The following is an 18,886-nucleotide window of genomic DNA, read 5'->3' on the forward strand; positions in this document are numbered from 1 at the left end:
GCCAGGAGAGTGGAGGTTCAGAGTCCAGGATTCTAACTCCTGTGTCCCCTCAGGCAAAACTGGTTGTGAAAACTCAGATCAAGGCCTCCCCAAGGAAGGGCACTCCCATTACCCCTGCATCTGCCAAGGTCCCTGCAGTGCAAGTGGGTACACCAGCCCCCTGGAAAGCAGGAACAGTGACTTTGCCAGCCTGCATGTCATCCCCAGCTGTGGCCAGGGGCACCCAGAGGTCAGGGGAGGGCTCTTTAAGCAGCAAGGAATCAGAGAGTGAGGAGGAGACAGCTCCTGCCATAGCAGGGGGACAGGTGAGGCCAAGTGTGCTTGGCTGACTCGGGCCCGACCCCCTTGTGGTCCTTTGAGTTCCTGTGACAGTTCTCTTCCATGTCATTCTAGGCTAAGTCTGTAGGGAAAAGCCTCCCAATGAAAGCTACCTCAGCATCCAGCAAAGGGCCCTCAGGGCAAGGCACCACCCTGGTACCCCCTGGAAAGGCAGGGCCTGCTGTGGCCCAGGTCAAAGCTGAGACACACAAAGACTCAGAGAGCAGTGAGGAAGAATCAGACAGTGAGGAGGCTGCCTCGGCTCCAACACAGGTGAGGCCTAGGAGAAGCCTGTCCATCCTAACCATATCAGTGCCTGGGACAGGGCTGAGGATGTGCTTGTCTGAGCTCTGCTGTTGTCCCCAGGTGTGCAGAAGTCGCAGGGGCAGTCAGCTCAGCCTCATTCCCCACTCTACTCTTTTGTCTCCTGCCCATCAGGGCTCCCAGTCTCCTGCATGGCCTTTTGAGCTCCCACTGAGATTCCTCATGCTTTCCGTAGGCTCTTTTGAGTACCCCATCTTCCAGGTGCTCTCCTGTCTGGAACTCCTGTGACCCCAGACCTGAGTTTCCAGCCTAGAAGGGGGGCATGGACATGTACACAGATTATTCCAACATGGTGTGATAGGGCTGAAATAGAGAGTGCGTACCTGGGCTAGCAGAACACAATCAAGGAGTTTTTCAGGAGGGAAGGCCTCTTGGAGGAGGTGGTATCTACACTGTGTGCTGAGTTGGCCAGGTGGCATGGACTGTTCCAGAGAAACCCCAACCTATGCAAAGGCCAGGGGTGGGAGAGTGCCTGGCTTGGGTGAGTTACCCCAAGCAGAGCATTCTGGTGGGATCACTGGGAAGACGGTGTAGGAAGAGCAAACAGTGAGGGGTTGGTGCTGGGGTTCAAGTCCCTAAAAAGTGATGTAATCCATCAGGGCCTCTGTTTACTCCTCTCTAAATTGGAAATCAACCCTTACAGCATTGAGAATTTAACAAAAATCTCACCTGCCACACCTAGCAAGGGGCCTGCACACAGCCAGCTCTCATCTCCCTGAGGGTGATCAGGCTGCTGTGCAGCAGAATCAAGTCATCTCCCAGCCTGGAAGAACTGGGAGAAGTGAAGATAGCTCACTCCCTGCACTCACCCACCCACCGTTTATTATTTTTAATTGTTGCTTTTTTTTCAATAACCACTCAGAAATTAGTCATTTCTCTTTTCCCTGTACCAGAGCACACATTTCTTTGGATTTTTTTTTTTGTCCCCCTCTCAGTTACCTTGTGGGACCCAGGGCCCTGTGATTCCTCCACTGAGGTTTTAAATTATACATGGGCCCTCCTGAGTCTTGGCCTAGCAGGCTCCTACCCCTTTTTCCAAGCTGTGGACACATTCCAGAGCAAGTTTCAGTGTGCCGATCACTTAAATATTTGTCTTCCCATCTGAGCCTCCCAGCTATACCATGGGTGTTCATTTATGTTGGTTTCTGGAGAAGCAAATTGGAGTTTAACAGAGTTGTTTGGTAATGTGCTCCAGCTCAACCACCCAGTGAGGGTCAGAGCTGGGCCCGGGCCCCAGAGTGCCTGCCTCAAAAGCCTGTTTGCCTTTCTCACTTTCTTCTGCCACATTTTGGCCAAAACTTTTCCAGCCATAGAAATGGCTATGGTTTTGGGGTCTTACTGTTAAACACTGTGGGTAGGCCTTATTATTATCCCTATTTTACAGAGGACGACACTGAAGCCCAGCAAGGTCGGATGGTGTGCCCAGGTTCACACAGCTATTAAATGGAGGCACCAGAATCCAAACTCAGACATCCGACTCCAGAGTCAGTGTTCTTGGCTGACATCTCTACCGCATTTCACCTTTTCCCTTCCATGTTTCCCTTTTTCCTTCCAGGTGAAGGCCTCAGTGAAAACCGCTCAGACCAAAACCAACCCCGCTTCCACCAGAGTGGCTTCAGCCAAAGGGGCAGCATCAGCTCCTGGGAAAGTGGTCACTGCAGCTGCTCAAGCCAAACAGAGGTCCCCGGCCAAGGCAAGTGGGACCAGAAGCCCCGGAAGGTGCTGGGGATGGAGCAAAGAGCCCTGCACAGGCAGAGCCACGTCGCCACAATCACACTGTGGGTGGGGTTTAACCTAAAAAGAAACTGCTGTCCACTTCTTTCCTCAATACCTTCACCTCCTCACAATTTAGGTAAAGCCACCCTCGAGAGCACCCCAGAGCAGTGCCGTCCCGGTGAGGGGCCAGGTGTCCATGCCTGCTGTGGGGAAGGCAGCAGCAGCCCAGGCCCCAGGGCCCGTCAAGGACGACTCGGAGAGCAGTGAGGAAGAGACGGACATCGAACGGGAGGCACCCACTCCGGTGAGGCCCAGGGAGGGCAGAGAGCAGCCCTGTGCTCCCTCTCTGTCAGGAGCCCCCGCAGCACAACTACGTGTGCCCATCCATCTCCTGTGTCCCTCTGCATTCCCTGCCCTGATTCTGTTTCTGTCACTCCAGGCAAAACCCTCAGGGAAGATCACCCAGGTCAGAACTGCCTTGGCCCCCACCAAGGGGTCCCCCAGGAAAGGGGCTGCCCCTCTACCCCCTGGGAAGACAGGACCCACAGCCGCCCAGGCTAGGAAGAGGGAGGAAGACTCAGAGAGCAGCAGCGAGGAGTCGGACAGCGATGGGGAGGCTCCGGGAGCTGTGACCCCAGCTCAGGTGAGACCTAGTGAGGAAGCAGCTACAGTGCCAGGCCACCGCTGCCCATTCTTCGGTCAGAACTTGGGCTCGGGGCCAGGTAGGGAAGGAAGACCGGGTGAAGGCTCTGCCTCCAAGATGTCTTCCACGTCTCCTTCAGTGGCACCTTCTGTAAAACTTCCCCAAACCAAGGCCTTCCCGATGAAAGGTGTCCTCGGCACTCCCGTAGCTACCAAGGCATTCACAGTTTGAGTGGGCACACCAGGCCCATGAAAGGCTGGGCCAGAAACTCCCACCAAGGCACTTGAGGCCAAGAACCCAAAGATGTCACAGGGTCATGGAGGAGGGGATATGAAGTCAGTTGGGTTGGTTAGCAAAGGACAGCTGTCAGGCAACAGTCACTTCTAGTTGCTTATTACCGGTAACATTTATGGTGGAGGCCTAGTTGCCAAACTAAGATAACAAGGATCCCAGCCATATTTTGGCTTATGTGGCTTTGTTTGTTTGTTTAAGTTTTAAATGAGTTGCTGTATCTATAAGGATGTCCTAATCTATGGAAGAAAGCCTAATTCATAAGAGTTTAGGTAGTAAGGGGATTGGTTATCTCATGGTGTACCAAGTCCCTAGAGTGAAGCTACTGTAGAGATGGTTCCTTCCCTCAACATTACTGGTGACCCAGATTTCTTCCAACCCTGCTCCACCTGCCTCATTGTCACAACAGGGCTGCATCATCTCCTAAAAAGCTAGGAAATCCCCCAGCCAACTTCCCTTCACCTTGTCGTCTTGTCCAGATCTAAAGCACAAGCTCCCTTCACCCTGCTCCCTCCCAAAGCCACTCACTGATGAGGGGGCTGCAGTTCCCATGATTTGCTGGGAGAAGGGGCCACCCTTCCCAAAGCCTGGGGTGGGGCCCACCAGAATAGAGCTGGGGTTCTAGCTTCTGAGAAATTGGAAACAGCCTCACTTTGCTGGCTGGGCTGATAGTGATTGGTGGGCCTTCACTGCAGTCAGGAAGCACAGAGCTGCCTCCTGCCTCTGCCCTGGGCTGCCCTCGCTGGTCACCAGCCCCTGCTCTTCACTGCTGTCCTCTCCCTCCTCCTCTAGCCCCCCAACTGCAGATTCTACCCAGCTGGCCCCACTCATTTATGCCAGGCCTGGCAGGAAGGGTGGCAGCCATTGGTACACTTAGCCAGCTCCAGCTCCTGCTTTTAGCTGGGGTGTTACAACCAGCTGTGAAATGCTGGGGCCACTGGCTCACCCCTGCAACTTCATCCATGCTACTGTCACCTGTCGTTCAGATGCCCGGCCAACAGCACTAAGTCCTTAGGTTTTAGCATCTTATCCATACATCCCTTTCAAGTTCAGAGTCACTCTGGCAGGAAGATAAGCAGAGTAAGGGCCTGTGTTTCCGGTGTCTGTGGGCCATACTGGGTCAGCAGCCCTTGTGTCTGCTCATTCATTCTATCTTCCCCCCTCTCCGGCCACGTGCATGTACATAGGGAGGGGCTGCACTGCCTCCCCGGGGTTGCTGTTGCTGGCCGTGGTTTCTTGGTTCCTCAGTTGTGCTCCCCCTCAGCTAACGCCCCATTTCCCCCATCATGTGCTTGTCCCATCAGAAGGAGAGTAACTCCAAAACTGCCAAAAGCAAGATGCTGGCTCCAGCAACCCCAGAGAAGAATGCTGAAGATTCCTCAGAGAGCAGTGACGAGGAGCTGCCAGTGAGCCAGGTAGGCCGAACCTTCTCTCTGAGGATGCTGCAGGCTCAGAGCTGGGCTGCGGGCCTGTGGGGGTCGACAGATCTTTCCCATTTAAACAGCACTTCACAGTCTCCAGAGCTCTTTCCTCTATTTTGACACATTTGTCTTCACAATAATCCCTTGGGGTAGGCCGCAGAGCCAGACAGTGCAGGGTCAGAGCCGGCTGTCCCACCACCAGCCCCGTGATGATGGGCACGCCTAGCCATTCTGAGGCCCGGGAGGCTCAGCTGTAAATAGGTGGGGTAGCATCCTCCCTCCTGTGTCTGTGCACTGGTGCAGATCCACGACACCCTGCCTGAAAGCAAGCCCCTGTTCCTGCAGGAGGGCGGGTGGTGGGTGGTGTTGCCCATTTGATATCAGGAATCAAGGCCTGACAAGTTAAAAGGATTTCCCAAAATTCTCATGACCCATAGAAGCTGAGGAAGGGCAAACACCAGTCCTCAGGCTCCCCATGAATCCCTGCTTCCTTTTGAGACCAGGAATCTTCTCTACATTGCTCTTTGGAATCCTGTGGGCCTGGCCCAGAGCCACTCAAGCCCCTGTGGCCCATCCTTACATGCTCTGCAGTTTCCGTCTTCCTCCCCAGATTGTGCCCCGAGGGTAGGACCAAGCCCACCCGTCTCCCCAACTCAGAGGCCCAAGCCTACTGGGCTGGTGTCCAAGCTTCCACGTGAAGCCTAGGCCATCTCACAGATAGCGCTGCCCTATGTCCACTAGCCCAAGCTCCTGGAAACTTCTGCCAGGCCCCTCAGAGATGCAGGAGTTCTACAATGCCTAGACCACTATGGTCTCTATCCATCTCCCCTTACATGTCACACCATATGCTAATCGATCCATCAATAAGGTCACATGCTGCCTGCACACTCAGGGATGGGCTCACTCAATAGCACAGGTCATAAAAAATAAGGCCAAACAACTACAACTAGCATTATAGGTTACTTCCTATGTGCCAGGCTCCGTCCTAAGCCACAGATGTCCATTATTCAGTTGCATCCCCACAACCAGCCTGTGAGGAGGAGAGGTCCTTCCGTTATCCCCATTTTAAGGAGGTGGGAATGAGGCTCAGAGAAGGCAAGTGAACTGCCCCAGTGTGACATGGCTGATAACAAGGACCTGGAGTCAGAACCCAGGCCATCCCCACTCTGGCCACTCCCTGGCCCTGCCTCTAGACTGCCCCCTCCAGGGAAGGAGGAGAGTGGGGCTGGGCACTGCCCTCTGCTCCGTGGAGCCTTTGGAGGCTGCCTCCTCGAAAATCTAAACAGCTGGGAGGGAGGGGGCTGCTTTGCCCTTCTCTGCGGGGGCGGACTAACACAATTAAAATGAACATCGTGCTTAAACTGAAACATTTAATTGGTACGTTAGTCCTGAAGATTCTGGAGTCCCTATTAAAAAAGAAGGAAAAAAAATCGGCCGCTTGTGCATTCCCCCCAGGAGAATTCAAGGAAAAAGGCACAGCCTGGGGACGCTGCTGCCTCCTCCAAACGGGGATTTTTAGCTCCTAATCCTCAGCTCACTAATTATGATTATTATCGTTATTATGCTTTTATTGAGCATTTCTCTATGGACAAGTTTCACTCTGTTTTTATTATTAGCCCATCAGTGGGGGAAGGGGATTGATGCCAGGATGGTGCGCAGATTTCCATGCTGGGAGGTGGAGAGGGGATTGTGGCTCCGTTCCCAGGCCCCCTCACTGCACCTCAGTGTCCCCACCTGGAGGGGATGGGGCCCACCCTTTTGCTTTGAGAGAGACTTCAAGGGGCTGGTCCATGGCTCAGCCCCTTGTGCTGACATTAACCCCAGTCCAGGGACTGTGTTTGGGCTTGGTGTAGCTACCGAATTAAAAAGACATAGGCCCTGCCCTCAAGGTTTCTGATTGAGCGGAGAGAAAAAGAAGACCTGAAAGAAACCAAATTAGGGTGTTAAATAAGAGGTTTAGATGGTTGGTCTTGGAAGGAACTCCTGCCTGGTCCCTGCAGAGCTACCAGCCCTGGCCCTGGCACCAGTTTATGGGTCACCCTGTGTGAGGCCACTTGCTCTCTCTGAGCCTCAGTCTTCTTATTCTCTGGGGGCTTGTGAACCCTGGAGGCTCCAGGCCACATCCCCAGCGAGGGAGATTTCTCAGTCTACTGGAATGGGGCAGCCCAGAATCTGTTAACCACCCCCAGACAGTTCTGAGAGAGACACTTGGAGAAGAACTGCCCTCTGGAGCTCTGCCACCTTGGGTGCGTTTATGGCTATGTCCCTTGCCCATGGTCAGCAGCCTGGGCTACTCAACTACCCCCCTCTGGCCCAGACTGGAATGAGGGCATGGTTGTGATGAACTCAGCTTTTACACAAGGTGGTGAGCTCTGCCCCCAGGTTTGGTTCTGCAGACGTTAGACCCTAAGGTAGGAAGGGAGTCCCTGTGTTCCCGCTGGGCCCTTACCGCCCAGCGCCTACATGCAGGCACAGCCAAATGTTCAGGCTGTTTCCCATGAGTTTCTTCTAACCACCACGGAAGGAAGGCCCTCATCCCCCCATGTGTACTGTTTTGCAGTTTCCAAAGCACACCAGAGCCCCTCTGGTGAGTGAAAGGCAGCTGACATTACTAACAGCCCTTTCAACAGTGGGAAACTGAGGCTTAGAGCTCAGGGGCTTGACCCCACTGTAAGGTCATGGCAGAGGTGGGATCAGAAACAGGTCTCAGCTGTGGTCCCCTTATGCCCCTGTACCCCCCCAAAGCCTGGGCCAGGGCAGGCGGCGTGGGCAGGCGGAATGAGGAGGAGGCGGCTTTTGCTACTGAGCTGCTTTTAACATCCCAGACGCTATTGTTTGCCTCGGTGGGTTCGTTGCCTCTCTTCATCCCCAACAATCTGTTCCTCTGTCTTCTCACATATATATAGATTCCCCTCCCTCAACTGTAAGCCTTCTCCCACTTTCATCCTCTCTCTTTCATCACGTGGGCAGGAAGGCTCTGGAAGTGGCAGATCAGAGCAGCCGCGGGGGAGGCTGTTTGGCAGGGGTAGGAAGGGCCCGAGCCCAGCAGAGCTTCCACCCTCAAGCGTCACCTTTCTGCTTTCTTTTCACTTTTCCTCTCCCCCAGCACCCTGAAGGCGAGGTGTGGAATCAGGGAAGGTGGGCAGGGTGGTGTCACGGTGGAGACCTGAGTCCCAGACCATGGCCTTGGCTCGTCCCTCCTGCTACCTTTCATCTTCCCCGCTGGCCAGAGAGGGAACAGAACTCAGGCCAGACCTGACTTTTGGGGAAGGGAAAACAGACTCCCCACTCCCTGGCTCGTGGCTACATGTGTAGCACTTGCGGTTGTCACATTCACCAGAGCTATGGTTCCCTGACTGGTCTGCAGAACACCAGGGCACAGCTGCTGCTTTTTTTTTCTTTGAATGTCTTACTGGAAAATTTAAAGCACACCTACATAGACCAACATAGAGAACCCCCCATGTGCCCTCCCAGGCCTCAGCCCATTTCATCCAAACCCTCCACTCAATCACTTTTTTTTTTTTTTTAAGCATAACCGCAGTGTATCACACCTAAAAAATTGACCTGCCCAGTCGATGTCCTCATTTCCCACCTTGTTTCATGAATGATATTTTTTATATTGTAGTGGGTCCAAATAAGGGGTGCACCCTGCTGTGGTCCTCTCTGTTAACCTGGTGGCTTTTCCCTGTGCAGTTTACATGCTGAAGCCACTGGGTGATGGAGCTGGGTTGCTCTGTCCTAGGTCACGTGTGAGGGGGCTGCATCAGAATCTGGGGTGGGGACAGCTAGACTGAACAACTACCCAGGTGGATGTATCTCAGGAGGCATCTGCCTCTGAAGTCAGTTGCGGCAAAAATCAGAGGGGTTTTGGGCAGCTCTTTTCCCCTCTCTGGACTTGTAGTTTCCCCATCTGTACGATGGAGCTAATCCTGCCGACCTCGGGCTCGTTATGAGGGTTAGATGGGCTCCCGTGAGCTGTGAGGTGCTGTGCTGGGAATTAGCAGGTGCCCGGCTGAGAGTGAGCTGTGAGTGCTCTGGGCAGCTGGGATGGCCTCTGTATAGCTGCCCCAGCTCTCAGGAACCCCTTGCCTTGTCAAACCCTCCCCTACCCCATCTTGCCCTCCCCCTGGCCCAGCTTTTAATCACTGGGTGGGTGTTCTTTGTTTTTGTTTTTCAAGGTGATTAAAACCCCTCTGATTTTTGTCGACCCTAATCGTAGTCCAGCTGGTAAGGCTGCTACCCCAGTGCCAGCCCAGGCCGCAAGCGCCCCGAGGAAGGCCCAGGCCTCGGAGAGCACAGCCAGGAGCTCCTCCTCCGGGAGCGAGGATGAGGATGTGATCCCTGCCACGCAGCGCCCCACTCCAGGTGAGCGGGGGCCTGCAGGGGGGCTGGACCCCGCCGAAACCACAGGCTCAGCTGGGAGGGACCGCGCACGCCCAGAAGGGAGAGGATGCTGCCGGGTCACCGGGCCAGCTGGTCAGAGGGGCTTCAGGCAAGGGCTCCGGGCACTGCATTGGTTCGATGAGGGGCTGGCTCAGGAGGCATATTTGCCGGGACTTCTCTGTACCGGTGCCAAAAGCTTGAACCCAGACCAGCGGCTGCACGTAGCAGGGACCAAGTTTCTACATAGTCTAAGGAATCAGTGGGAGATAGGACCACATTTGGGATTTCTTTGATGTTCGCAAATTTGTGATTCTACTAGTGATAGCAAGAAAATGGTTAATTATCTTCTTTTTATGACACTTTTTGATGAGAATATTAATACCTAATTTTGGTAGGCTAATGAAGAAATACAGACTAGCACAAAAGAAAAAACATTACCTATAATCCCACTGCCTGGAATAATTACTGCTAATATTTTACAGCTGTTAATTTTACAGAAACCTAAGCCATACCTGTGTTTTTAGTGAGACCATGATAATATTTTAACATTACATATTTACAGCATGATTCCTGCTTGCTGCAAAGCAGTCCTTTGGGTGGGCATACCATAGTTTATTTAGCCAGTACATGTGGGAGGAAGCTGAGAGTCACTTTTTGGGCTATTGGGGACTTTATACTTAGTGCTACAGTGAGCATCGTACACCTGAACCTTTGCAGATGGCCATGGTGATTTTCATGAGGGACTATGTTAAATACATGGGGAGTTTAGCAGCCAGGCCAGCTGAGTGGGAACATCATGGAGAATTGGAGTGTGGGTAGGGGCTGAGGAGAGAGCCAGGATGTGATCTCTGCCACGGAGTGCTCAACTCCCAGGTGAGCATGGGCCCGCAGCGAAGGGCTGAATCCCCTGCAATGCCCCAGCAGCCGTGACCTCCCTGAGCCTTTTAACATGGAGATTGTGACAGCTTCTGCTCAGAAGTCTTGGGGAGGGCATTACACAGGCTTCTGCCACATGAGCCCTGGCCACTGCACTGGGTTCCTAGGAAGGCCTGATAAATTGGGTGTTGCCACAGCTGGGAGGTCATGGGGTTTCTGTGTCCTGACATGCACCCCATCTCGCTCCATTTCAGCCGTTAGAACCAATGCAGTGACCGTGCCCACAGCCCACTCAAGAATAGCCCTCGGAGCTGGCGTTGGGGCCAGCAACAATGAAGTGTCCAGTCGGGTGACAAAAGGCAAAAAACAGGAGGCACCCACCACTCAGGTATGTGGCAGGCAAGGAAGGACTAACTATTTGGGCCAGTGGAGTGAGGGGACTCCCTGCCCTTCCCTCACATACCCACATGTGCTGCTGGTGGGGCTGCAGTTGCTCTCACCCACTCCCCATCTCCAGAAGTAGCTGCTCCTTGCAGCCAGTGCTCTCCTGGTTCTCTGGCTACACCTGGTTACCTTTGAGTGGCTGGGAATGATAATCTGGGGACATGGCACTAGGCAGAGTCACTGCTGCCCCAAGAGTCCCTCAGCAGCATTTCCAACATGGTTAGGCTTTTGATTTTTTTTGGTCCCAGTTTTGACATGCCATGAATAAAAGTTGCCCTTTTTTAGTGTTCATACTAGTGACTTAACATCTCAGCCGTCACCATTTTCAGTGTGTCTTTATTTGGTTCTTGCCTGAATCTAAAAACTGGGCAGGTAGAGTTAATGGCTCATTGTTTTGATGATGAGGTGGGGCCGGAACCCAGGTCTCTTCTGGCTCCCAGTCATTGCTCTTTGCGCTATACCCATTTATTTTCCTGTTTCCTCATGCTTTCTTCCTGAGAAGACAGGAGAGAGCTGGAGGAGGCCCGAATAGGAGTTGGGCGCCCCCAGCTCAGAGGGGCTTATCACAGCTGGGCAGGTATCTGGGCTGTGGTCACTGCATCCATTTAGCCATTCGGCCAGCAGATGGTGCTGAGCATCTGTCCATGCCAGGCACTGCGGCTGCAGCAGGAACAAGACAGCGGTCCTTGCCCCTGCCAAGTTCCCAAGTGAGTGGGGTGGCAGCCACTAAAGAAGGAAACCAAAAAATAGAACTGGTGGGTGCTTTGAAGGAAACAGTAATAGCTGGAGAATGGGGTGAGCTGCTTTAGAATGGATGGGCAGGATAGCCTACCCAAGCAGGTGATATAGAAGCAGGAGTAGCAGCCAGGCCAGCAAGCTGGGGAGCACTCCAGGCAGGAAACCCTGTGCAGGGACCCTCTGGGGAAGTGTGTGGGCATTAGAGAGCTGGAGGAAGTAGTATGGAGTGAGAGCTGCATGGCCGTCTGAGGGCAGTTGGGAGCCAGGAGGTTTACATCAGAGTCATGCCCAGTTCTCTCCTCAGTTCTTTCTCCCTAATTGCTGGTAGGTGTGGGAAGCAGGAGTGCCATGAGGGGGACCCTTGGAGAGGCTGTTGCAGCCACTAGGCTAAAGACTTGTCCCCAGTGGAGGCTCAGATTGAGTGGTGGGGCTGGGAGTGTTTTTGGACCCTCTGAGAATGACGTGATTAGCTCATAACTCAAGCCTGACACCATTTCCTGCCCAGATGGAGGCATACCCCCTTTGACCTCTCCTCAGTCACCACTCCAGCCCCATGGCTCCTTGCATATACAGGTCCCCTCCCACCCCAGCAAAACGGGATCTGACCAGGGTGTGGCAGAGATGACACCTGAGAACCCAGGGGTCTCAGGGCTGCCTTTGCCTGTCCACAGGTCACAAAGAGGAACCTAGCTAACCTCCCACTGACCCAGGCCGCCCTGAAGGTCCTTGCCCAGAAAGCAAGTGAGGCCCAGCCTCCTGCTGCCAGAACCCTGTCTTCAAGTGGGGTGAGCTGGAGAACCCCAGGCCCCACCCCGGAGGGGACAGTCATCAAAGACCACATAGGGCAGAAGGGAGGCCCAGGCAGGGGCCTGAGTCCCAGAATTTGCACTGACTGCCCTGTGACCTTGCACACATGTGCACTTGCCTCCCTCGGCCTCGGCTGCCATCTTAGAGAGCTGTGGGAGAGTTAGAGCCTATGCTCGAAGCAACCAGCACAGTGCCTGGCCCTTAACTGAGGTATTCAGTAAGCATCAGGTCTAATTTCCCCTAACTTTTCCTCCCACTTTTTCCTTTCACCAAATTAGAATGATGGTGCCCTGGGCACACTCCCTGTGGCAAGTCCCCGGAGCACCCCTGTGAAAGCCAGAGTGACCAACAAGCTCAGAAAGCCCAAGGTTTCTACAGTCCAGCAGGCCACAGCCCCTCACTTGGGACACCCCAAAGCCTCTGCAACCTCAGATGACAGCAACAGCAGCAGCTCTTCAGGGAGCGAGGAGGATGCTGATAGGCCCCAGATGGCCCCGTTGGCCCACAGGCTGGGTGAGGGTCCTGGGTGGAAAAGGCTGGGTGAGAGTCCTGGGAGGAAAAGTCTGGGTGGGCCTGGAGGATGAAAGAGGTAGACTGGCAGAGGCCTAGGCTCAAGCCTCTCTGCTCTGTCTCCACTTGTTCTGCCACCTCGGCCTTGTCATCCCATGCTGGGCCTCAGTTTCCCCATCTGTACAACCCCTTGAGAAAGCTGGTCCAAACTCTGTCAAAGACCCTCTGATGTTGCTTCTTGACCATCCCGACTTTTTGGAATCGGGCTCCCATAACTGACCCACCATAATCCTAGGGCCAACCCAGCCCACCCCAGAGAAGCAGAGAAGTGGACTTCAGTGACTAGGACGGAAGGTTTGGCATTCAGGCTTCTTGCCTAGAATGCCGTGACTGTAGATGGGAGAATGAGGCGCATACAGAGGGACCCAGCCATCCCGGGCCAGGAAGGCCTCTGCCCTACCCAGGCGGCAGGGGGTATCTGGGACTCTCCACAGGATACCTGTGCTCCTCCAGCAGGTCCAGCACCCTCCAGGAATGAGACCTTGGTGGAGGAGACCACAGCAGAGTCCAGTGAGGATGAAGTGGTAGCACCTTCCCAGGTAACAGCAAGGGGAGCTGGCAACCTCAGGGTCCTAGACCAGGAGCCCCAGGTCAGAGGTCTGGGTCCTTCCTCTTCCCAGGGACCCTGGGCAGGGTCCTGTCTGTGAAGCGAGCTGGTTCTTCCCCGAGGCCCCGTTTCAGCTTGAAGCATGAGCGGCTGACTGGAGTCTGTAGGAAGGGCTCACCTTGACGTTAGGTGATTCCCAGATAAAAGCATTCTTTAACAGATGGGATTATTTTAAGGTTATCATCTGCACATGGCAAGCGCCAGTGATTTTCCATTTGCATTAGTAATAAGAAATTTCCCTTCTAAATGTGCCTGTCTAAAATGTGTATTAATTAAAGTAGCATAGGAGTTACACAGAAAGGGCTGGTGTCCCAACCACCCAGCCCGGCATGGCTGACCGGGTCTTGGGGGTCCCTGGGCTGGCTCCTCCACAGCAGGCCATGCTCTCAGGGCTGGGTGGGGTGGGGTTCTGGCCTCTTTCACACTGGGCTTCTTCAGTCTCTTCTCTCAGGTCATGTGCCTCCTGTGCTGACTCCAGCCAATTCCCAGGCTGCAAAGGCCACTCCCAAGCCAGATCCCAGACCCTCGGTTTCCTCTGCTCTGGCCACCAAAGATGTCTTGGATGGCAAGCGGGAAGTAGAGCCCCAAGCAGCAGCAGATACTGTGTCCCCTAAAACAGGTGAGTACAGGGCTGCAGGAAGGACACAGCAAGATGCAGAGGGACAAGGTAGCAGCTGCCTTCTTTCCCTCTCTCAGAAATACTCCCACCAACGTGGTCCTATCTGTCACCAGGGCCTCTCCAAGTGAGGCCTGGTACCCCTGCATTCGGCCTGGAGCTGCTCATCAAAATTCAGGGGGCCACGCCCAGGTGCCTTGCTCCTCTGGGGCAGCCTGGAAGTCAGGTCATCCAGCCCTGTGGGCTGCCAGTACACCTGTAGGGTGACCCTGCCTTAGAGGAAGAGCATCTTCACTTGTGGAGTATAGGACTGGGCTCTCTCTAGCTGACCCTGTTGACTTTTTTCCTAACAAATGGGCTCATGATGTGTCCAGGGAGTCAGGGACCTCACACAAAAGGCAGGAACCACACTTGGAGAAGTCTCTAGCACTTGGTAAAGACCGCAGGCAACAGGTTGACTTTCTAAAGCCCCTGGCCACTCTGGGACTCTGTGTCTTAACTACACAGTACAGGGGTTGATGCATCCAGTTGGTGTAAAGGCATGACACATGCAGAAAATAGTCACTTGCCACCAGGGACAGCTCTTGGGGTTCCCCAGCCTTGGTGTTCTAGGTGTTTGTAAACAGGAAGCTGAGAAGTGGGCTGTGGGGAAAGAGGTTGCCAAGGTAACTATATCCTCCTCAGTTTCCCCTCCACCCTACTCCTGCCCTTGCTAAGCACCAGAGGACTAAATTGGACCCCTCTCTGTCCTGGGATACCCTCAGCTTGGCCTGCCCTCCCCTCTGCTAGTCCTCACAGCTCTGGAGCCAGAGCCAATATAGGGCCCCCTGCACACTGCAAGGAGGAGCCCCAGCCACTGAGCACCTCTCAGAGCCCGGTGCATAGGAGGGCTGTGCCTGTGAGGCCCGAAACCAGGTGGAGACCTGCCAGTCACCTGGAAAGTCGAGAGTGGTGATGGAAGTGATGGTGTCCCACGCACCACATTCCTGAGCTTTTAGCTGTAGCCAGCCGGGCACCCGGTCAGCAGAGCAGCCTTTGCTCACTTTCTTCCCCAGTGTTCTCTCTGTGAGAGGCGGGGGCGACAGGCTGACATTTTAGAGGGGCTGTGGAGGGTTTTATTTTCACACATATAGTCAGTGCAGTTATCAAAGGAGAGCAGAAGCATGGAGAATTCTAAACAAAGGCTGCTCCAGAAGTCACTCTGGCAGGCAGCAAACCTGCTGAGTCAGCTGCCACATGTGTAGACACCGCACCCATCACCCCTAGCCACCTGAGTCCTGGGCAGGAAGGGCCATGGCCCACTATGTGTAGATGGACATGAGTTGAACGGGTGCACAGCCATTGCATTTATGTGAATCTGTGGTTTAGAATAGGGGGACCTCACTGTTCATCTAATCTCTCGTTTTGCAAAGAGGGAAACCAGCCATGGGAGGAACAGGGTCACATAATATTAGTGGTAGGTGAACCCAGAACCCTGGTCTCTGCCTCCTGGCTCTGGACTCCTGACTGAACGATACCATCCCCCTCCTGTCTCACCTTCATTGTGTTGATAGATTCCAGGCCCTTCCATTAACATTCTGGAGTCAGTCCAGTCCCAGCCCAAACCTGAGATTTTAGTGTGAGGAGACAGAAAAGAGATCTAAGTTAGAAGGTGGCGGAAAGGTGTGAGCTAGGCAACCAGTGGGGGCAGAGTGACTGCTGTCAGAGGAGGTCAGTCAGTCTTGGATCTCGTTGGCCCTTGCACCATGAGAGGTCTGTTTCCCAGTTTCCCGCATCCATGTCACATGTCCTCTCTCCGTAGGCAGAAGAGAGGCCAGCACCATACCTCAGAAGCCCGGGAAGGAGGCCGGGAGCCCCCAAGCCTTGACACTGTCACTGCAGAGCGACATTACCCAGCGCATCCTGAGTGAGCCCTGGCCCCTGAGCGAGGCCCAGGTTCAGGCCTCGGTGGTAAAGGTCCTGACGGAGCTGCTGGAGCAGGAGAGGAAGAAGGCCGTGGACGCCACTAAGGAGAGCAGCAAGAAGAGCCACAAGCGGAAGCTGTCAGGAGACCAGGCGGCTGCCAGGGCCCCTAGGAGCAAGAAGAAGAAGCAGCTGGCAGAGAAGCAGCTGGCAGACGGGGAGGGTGCTGTTTCCTCAGAAAGGGCCCCCAGGACTGCCAAGGGGAAATCTAAGAGAGACCCAGCCAGTGGCGACAGCAAGGAGAAGGAGGCTCCTGGGGCCCGAGGGGCTAAGGACAAGCCAGAAGGGGAGCTGGAGACGGTGAAGGTGGAGGGTGGAGGCCAAGCCAACCCAAAGAACAAGAAGGAGAAAAAAAAATCTGACAAGAGTAAGTGGCCGTCAGGCCAGAGGGCACTGCCCCAGTGCTTTGCTGAGGGCTGTCCTGTCTGTCACCATGCAGGCGGGGCGGGCCCTCAGCCAGCACAGAAGGGCCAGGCTGAGGGAGGGTTTGTCCGGGGTCATGGGGGACAGCTATTGACAAAGGCAAAACGCCCCCAGAGCATCTGGGCCGGCGCAGGCAGGGTGACCCTGTACTCCAGGGTGTGGCCGGTTCCCCACAGTGCTCACTGCACTTGCAGCTTCAGGCTTCTCAGGGGTCCGTGCTCCTGGACAGCAGCTTCCAGCAGAGATAAAGCTGCTCCTTACCGAGCTCTGTGCTAGACTCTGCATGTGGTGGGACCTCATTGAACCCCGTGTAATAGGCGGTATCTCATCACCACTTTACACTCAAATAAACGTGGAAAAGTGAGAGAACTAGTGATACTCCAGGTGGTCCGTGGCCAGGGCAGAAACTCCAAGGCCAGGACAGGTGGTCACAGAATCCCAGGGGCCCGTTTTCGTGGCTCCCTGGGGGATGGGGAGAGCTGGGGACCCAACATCAGGAGGAGTGACTTCTAGGATCCCCAGAGACCTGCCCTGGGTGTCTCCTCACGTTGGCCCCAACGCTAAAGCTTAATACCTGTTGTTCAGGAAGTTTGGTTTTTTCCCCCAGAAAAAAAAGACAAGGAGAAGAAGGAAAAGAAGAAGAAAGCCAGAAAGGCCTCAGCCAAAGACCCCGACTCCCAACTCCAGAAGAAAAAGAAGAAAAAGGTAGTGAGTGCGTTCCCTGGGGCTTCGGGCCGGAAAAAGACCCATCCCAGCCCCATTCTGTGCCTGTCAGGCGACAGGTGGGAGCCAGACCAGGTTCCTGCTCCTGCCTCTGTGTGTGTGTGTGTGCGCGCGCGCGCGTGCACGCAAGCTGTGACACTAGAGAAGAGTCAGCGGAGTTGGGACAGGACTGTGCGTGCGGAAGTTATTGAAGCGAGCCTGCCTTGTCTGAGATAGGAGGATATTCTTGGGGCGGGTGAAGGAAGACAGGCCCCAGGAGACAGGGAGGCTGGACAGGCTTCAGGTAGGAGAGGAAACGTTCCCTGGGATGTGTGTGCCCCGGCTGGCAGGGACCCTCCACAGAAGCACTCGAACGTCTGCTTCCTACTAACCGGAAGGCAGGGTGTGGGGGACTTAGCACCTGTACAGAACGAAGCTGTCACTGGCCCACAGGGCCTCGGCTGTGTTTAGGGAAGCTGAACATCCATACTGCCCAGTCCTGGGCTCCTTCCTTGAGAGAGTGCTAGGCACCGTTCCTGTCCTCTGGGATCCCCCAACATCTGTTCTAAGGGGCCTCGGATCCTCAGGAGGCAACCCTCATGCCCTCCAGGTGGGGATGGCATGAGTGGGGAGATGCTTCAGATAATAAGAGCCTCTCACCTTCTCTCCTCACAGAAGAAGACAGAACAGCAGACTGTCTGAGGGGCACAAGGCGGCAGGTATGCTGCTCCCTGAGGGACCCTTGCTGACCATCCAATCCCTGGGGGGGCAACTCCAGCATTGCCATGGTCCCAGGGAGCCAGGCAGGACCTGGTAGGTGGGCCCCAAGGGAAAGGGGTGGAGAAAGAGGTTCTGTCCCTCAAGGTCAGTGGTGTGATGCCAGGAGCTAGAGCTGCAGAGCAGTCGGGGCCATGGCCAGTGCCATGTGCTCCCAGATACAGGCTCTGTGCAGGCCTTAGGAGGTAGGTGCCGGGATGGCGCACCTGGATGAGAATGAGGCATGAGCTCCGTCTCCCTCGCTGCCGTCCAGTTCCTTTTCCTCATGATCATTAACTGGAGGGCATTTGCTCGTGGGAAAGAAGATGGTTTGCCCAAGACGAGCCATTCAGCAGGCCTGTGCTTCCCAGGTGGTGGTGAGGGGATTACTTGCTCCACGCTGAGCAGGCCCAGCAATCACAGCCTACTGTAAGCAGGGCCACGCAGAGCCTGCCTGGGCTGGTGGCAAGGACTAATGAAGTTAGGCACTCAACCCACCTCCCGGGGCATGGCCCATGCCAGTGTCCACTGGTTAGTGCCCGTCCCCTGCATCCAGATGCCAGGTTTGATTTGATTTGATTCTCCTTGATGCAGAAAAAAGTCAGGAAATCTTCCATCTAGATGTTTCCTTCCCCCAGGGATTTCTTAGCCACGTGGTGCCCAGCCCCGTGCCTCTGCCCTCTGCCCACCGTGGGTTGGAATGAATTTTTCATTTCCCCTTCCTCCCCAGAAGAAGACGGCCAGCCGCAGTGTCCATGCTGGCCCAGCCCATGAGCCCTGCATAGGTTGGTCCGAGGAAGAAGTAGTGCTCCCAGTTCTGAGATCTCCACTCACTAACGCCACGCCTGACTTCTATCTGGACCAGGACACTGCGTATAGATGTGTACAGTATATATATTTTTTTAAGTGCCCTGCCCCCCCTTCTCAGACCCAACGTGCCCAGAGGCCTCGGGACCTTCCACCTCTTTCCCCTGCAGACCCACTGAGGCCCAGCCTTCCGCTCCTTTCATGTCCCTGGTCCCTGGCTAATGCTGAGGGTTTGTCCTCATTTAGTCGGTTTTTCCCCATTTCGTGTTTTTGTAAGAACTCAGAAAATAAAAGACTTGAGGGAAAGGTGCAGGTTCCAGTGCACCAGGGCAAACGTTTTGCAATCGACTTATTCTTGGGAGTCTGGCTGACACTTGGAGGTAAACAAACCATCACTCAGGATTTGTTCTTGACTACATATCAAGGCTCTGGGATGCTGTGCTAAATGGGACAGTTTGTCTTAGTTAAGTATCTGATACTGA

The 18,886-nt window shown here is 54.6% G+C and overlaps 1 protein-coding gene across 1 annotated transcript in view; it reads left to right on the forward strand.

The window, feature by feature from the left end:
• The window catches only part of TCOF1 (treacle ribosome biogenesis factor 1), a 34,448-nt gene extending 15,710 nt beyond the window's left edge, over window positions 1-18,738 (forward strand). Inside the window, exons 15-30 of the mRNA XM_087816920.1 lie at window positions 54-305; window positions 394-591; window positions 2,198-2,335; window positions 2,495-2,662; window positions 2,798-3,001; window positions 4,597-4,707; window positions 8,892-9,078; window positions 10,227-10,360; window positions 11,826-11,939; window positions 12,240-12,474; window positions 12,988-13,070; window positions 13,577-13,757; window positions 15,556-16,083; window positions 16,747-16,844; window positions 17,517-17,560; window positions 18,328-18,738. Coding sequence (XP_087673046.1) covers window positions 54-305; window positions 394-591; window positions 2,198-2,335; window positions 2,495-2,662; window positions 2,798-3,001; window positions 4,597-4,707; window positions 8,892-9,078; window positions 10,227-10,360; window positions 11,826-11,939; window positions 12,240-12,474; window positions 12,988-13,070; window positions 13,577-13,757; window positions 15,556-16,083; window positions 16,747-16,844; window positions 17,517-17,543 — 2,658 coding nt within the window. The 3' untranslated portion in view covers window positions 17,544-17,560; window positions 18,328-18,738. The remainder of the gene's footprint in view (window positions 1-53; window positions 306-393; window positions 592-2,197; window positions 2,336-2,494; window positions 2,663-2,797; window positions 3,002-4,596; window positions 4,708-8,891; window positions 9,079-10,226; window positions 10,361-11,825; window positions 11,940-12,239; window positions 12,475-12,987; window positions 13,071-13,576; window positions 13,758-15,555; window positions 16,084-16,746; window positions 16,845-17,516; window positions 17,561-18,327) is intronic.
• Window positions 18,739-18,886: the final 148 nt, after the last annotated feature.

Source organism: Miniopterus natalensis, chromosome 4 (genome assembly GCF_054644295.1).
Source record: "Miniopterus natalensis isolate mMinNat1 chromosome 4, mMinNat1.hap1, whole genome shotgun sequence".
Classification (NCBI taxonomy): domain Eukaryota; kingdom Metazoa; phylum Chordata; class Mammalia; order Chiroptera; family Miniopteridae; genus Miniopterus; species Miniopterus natalensis.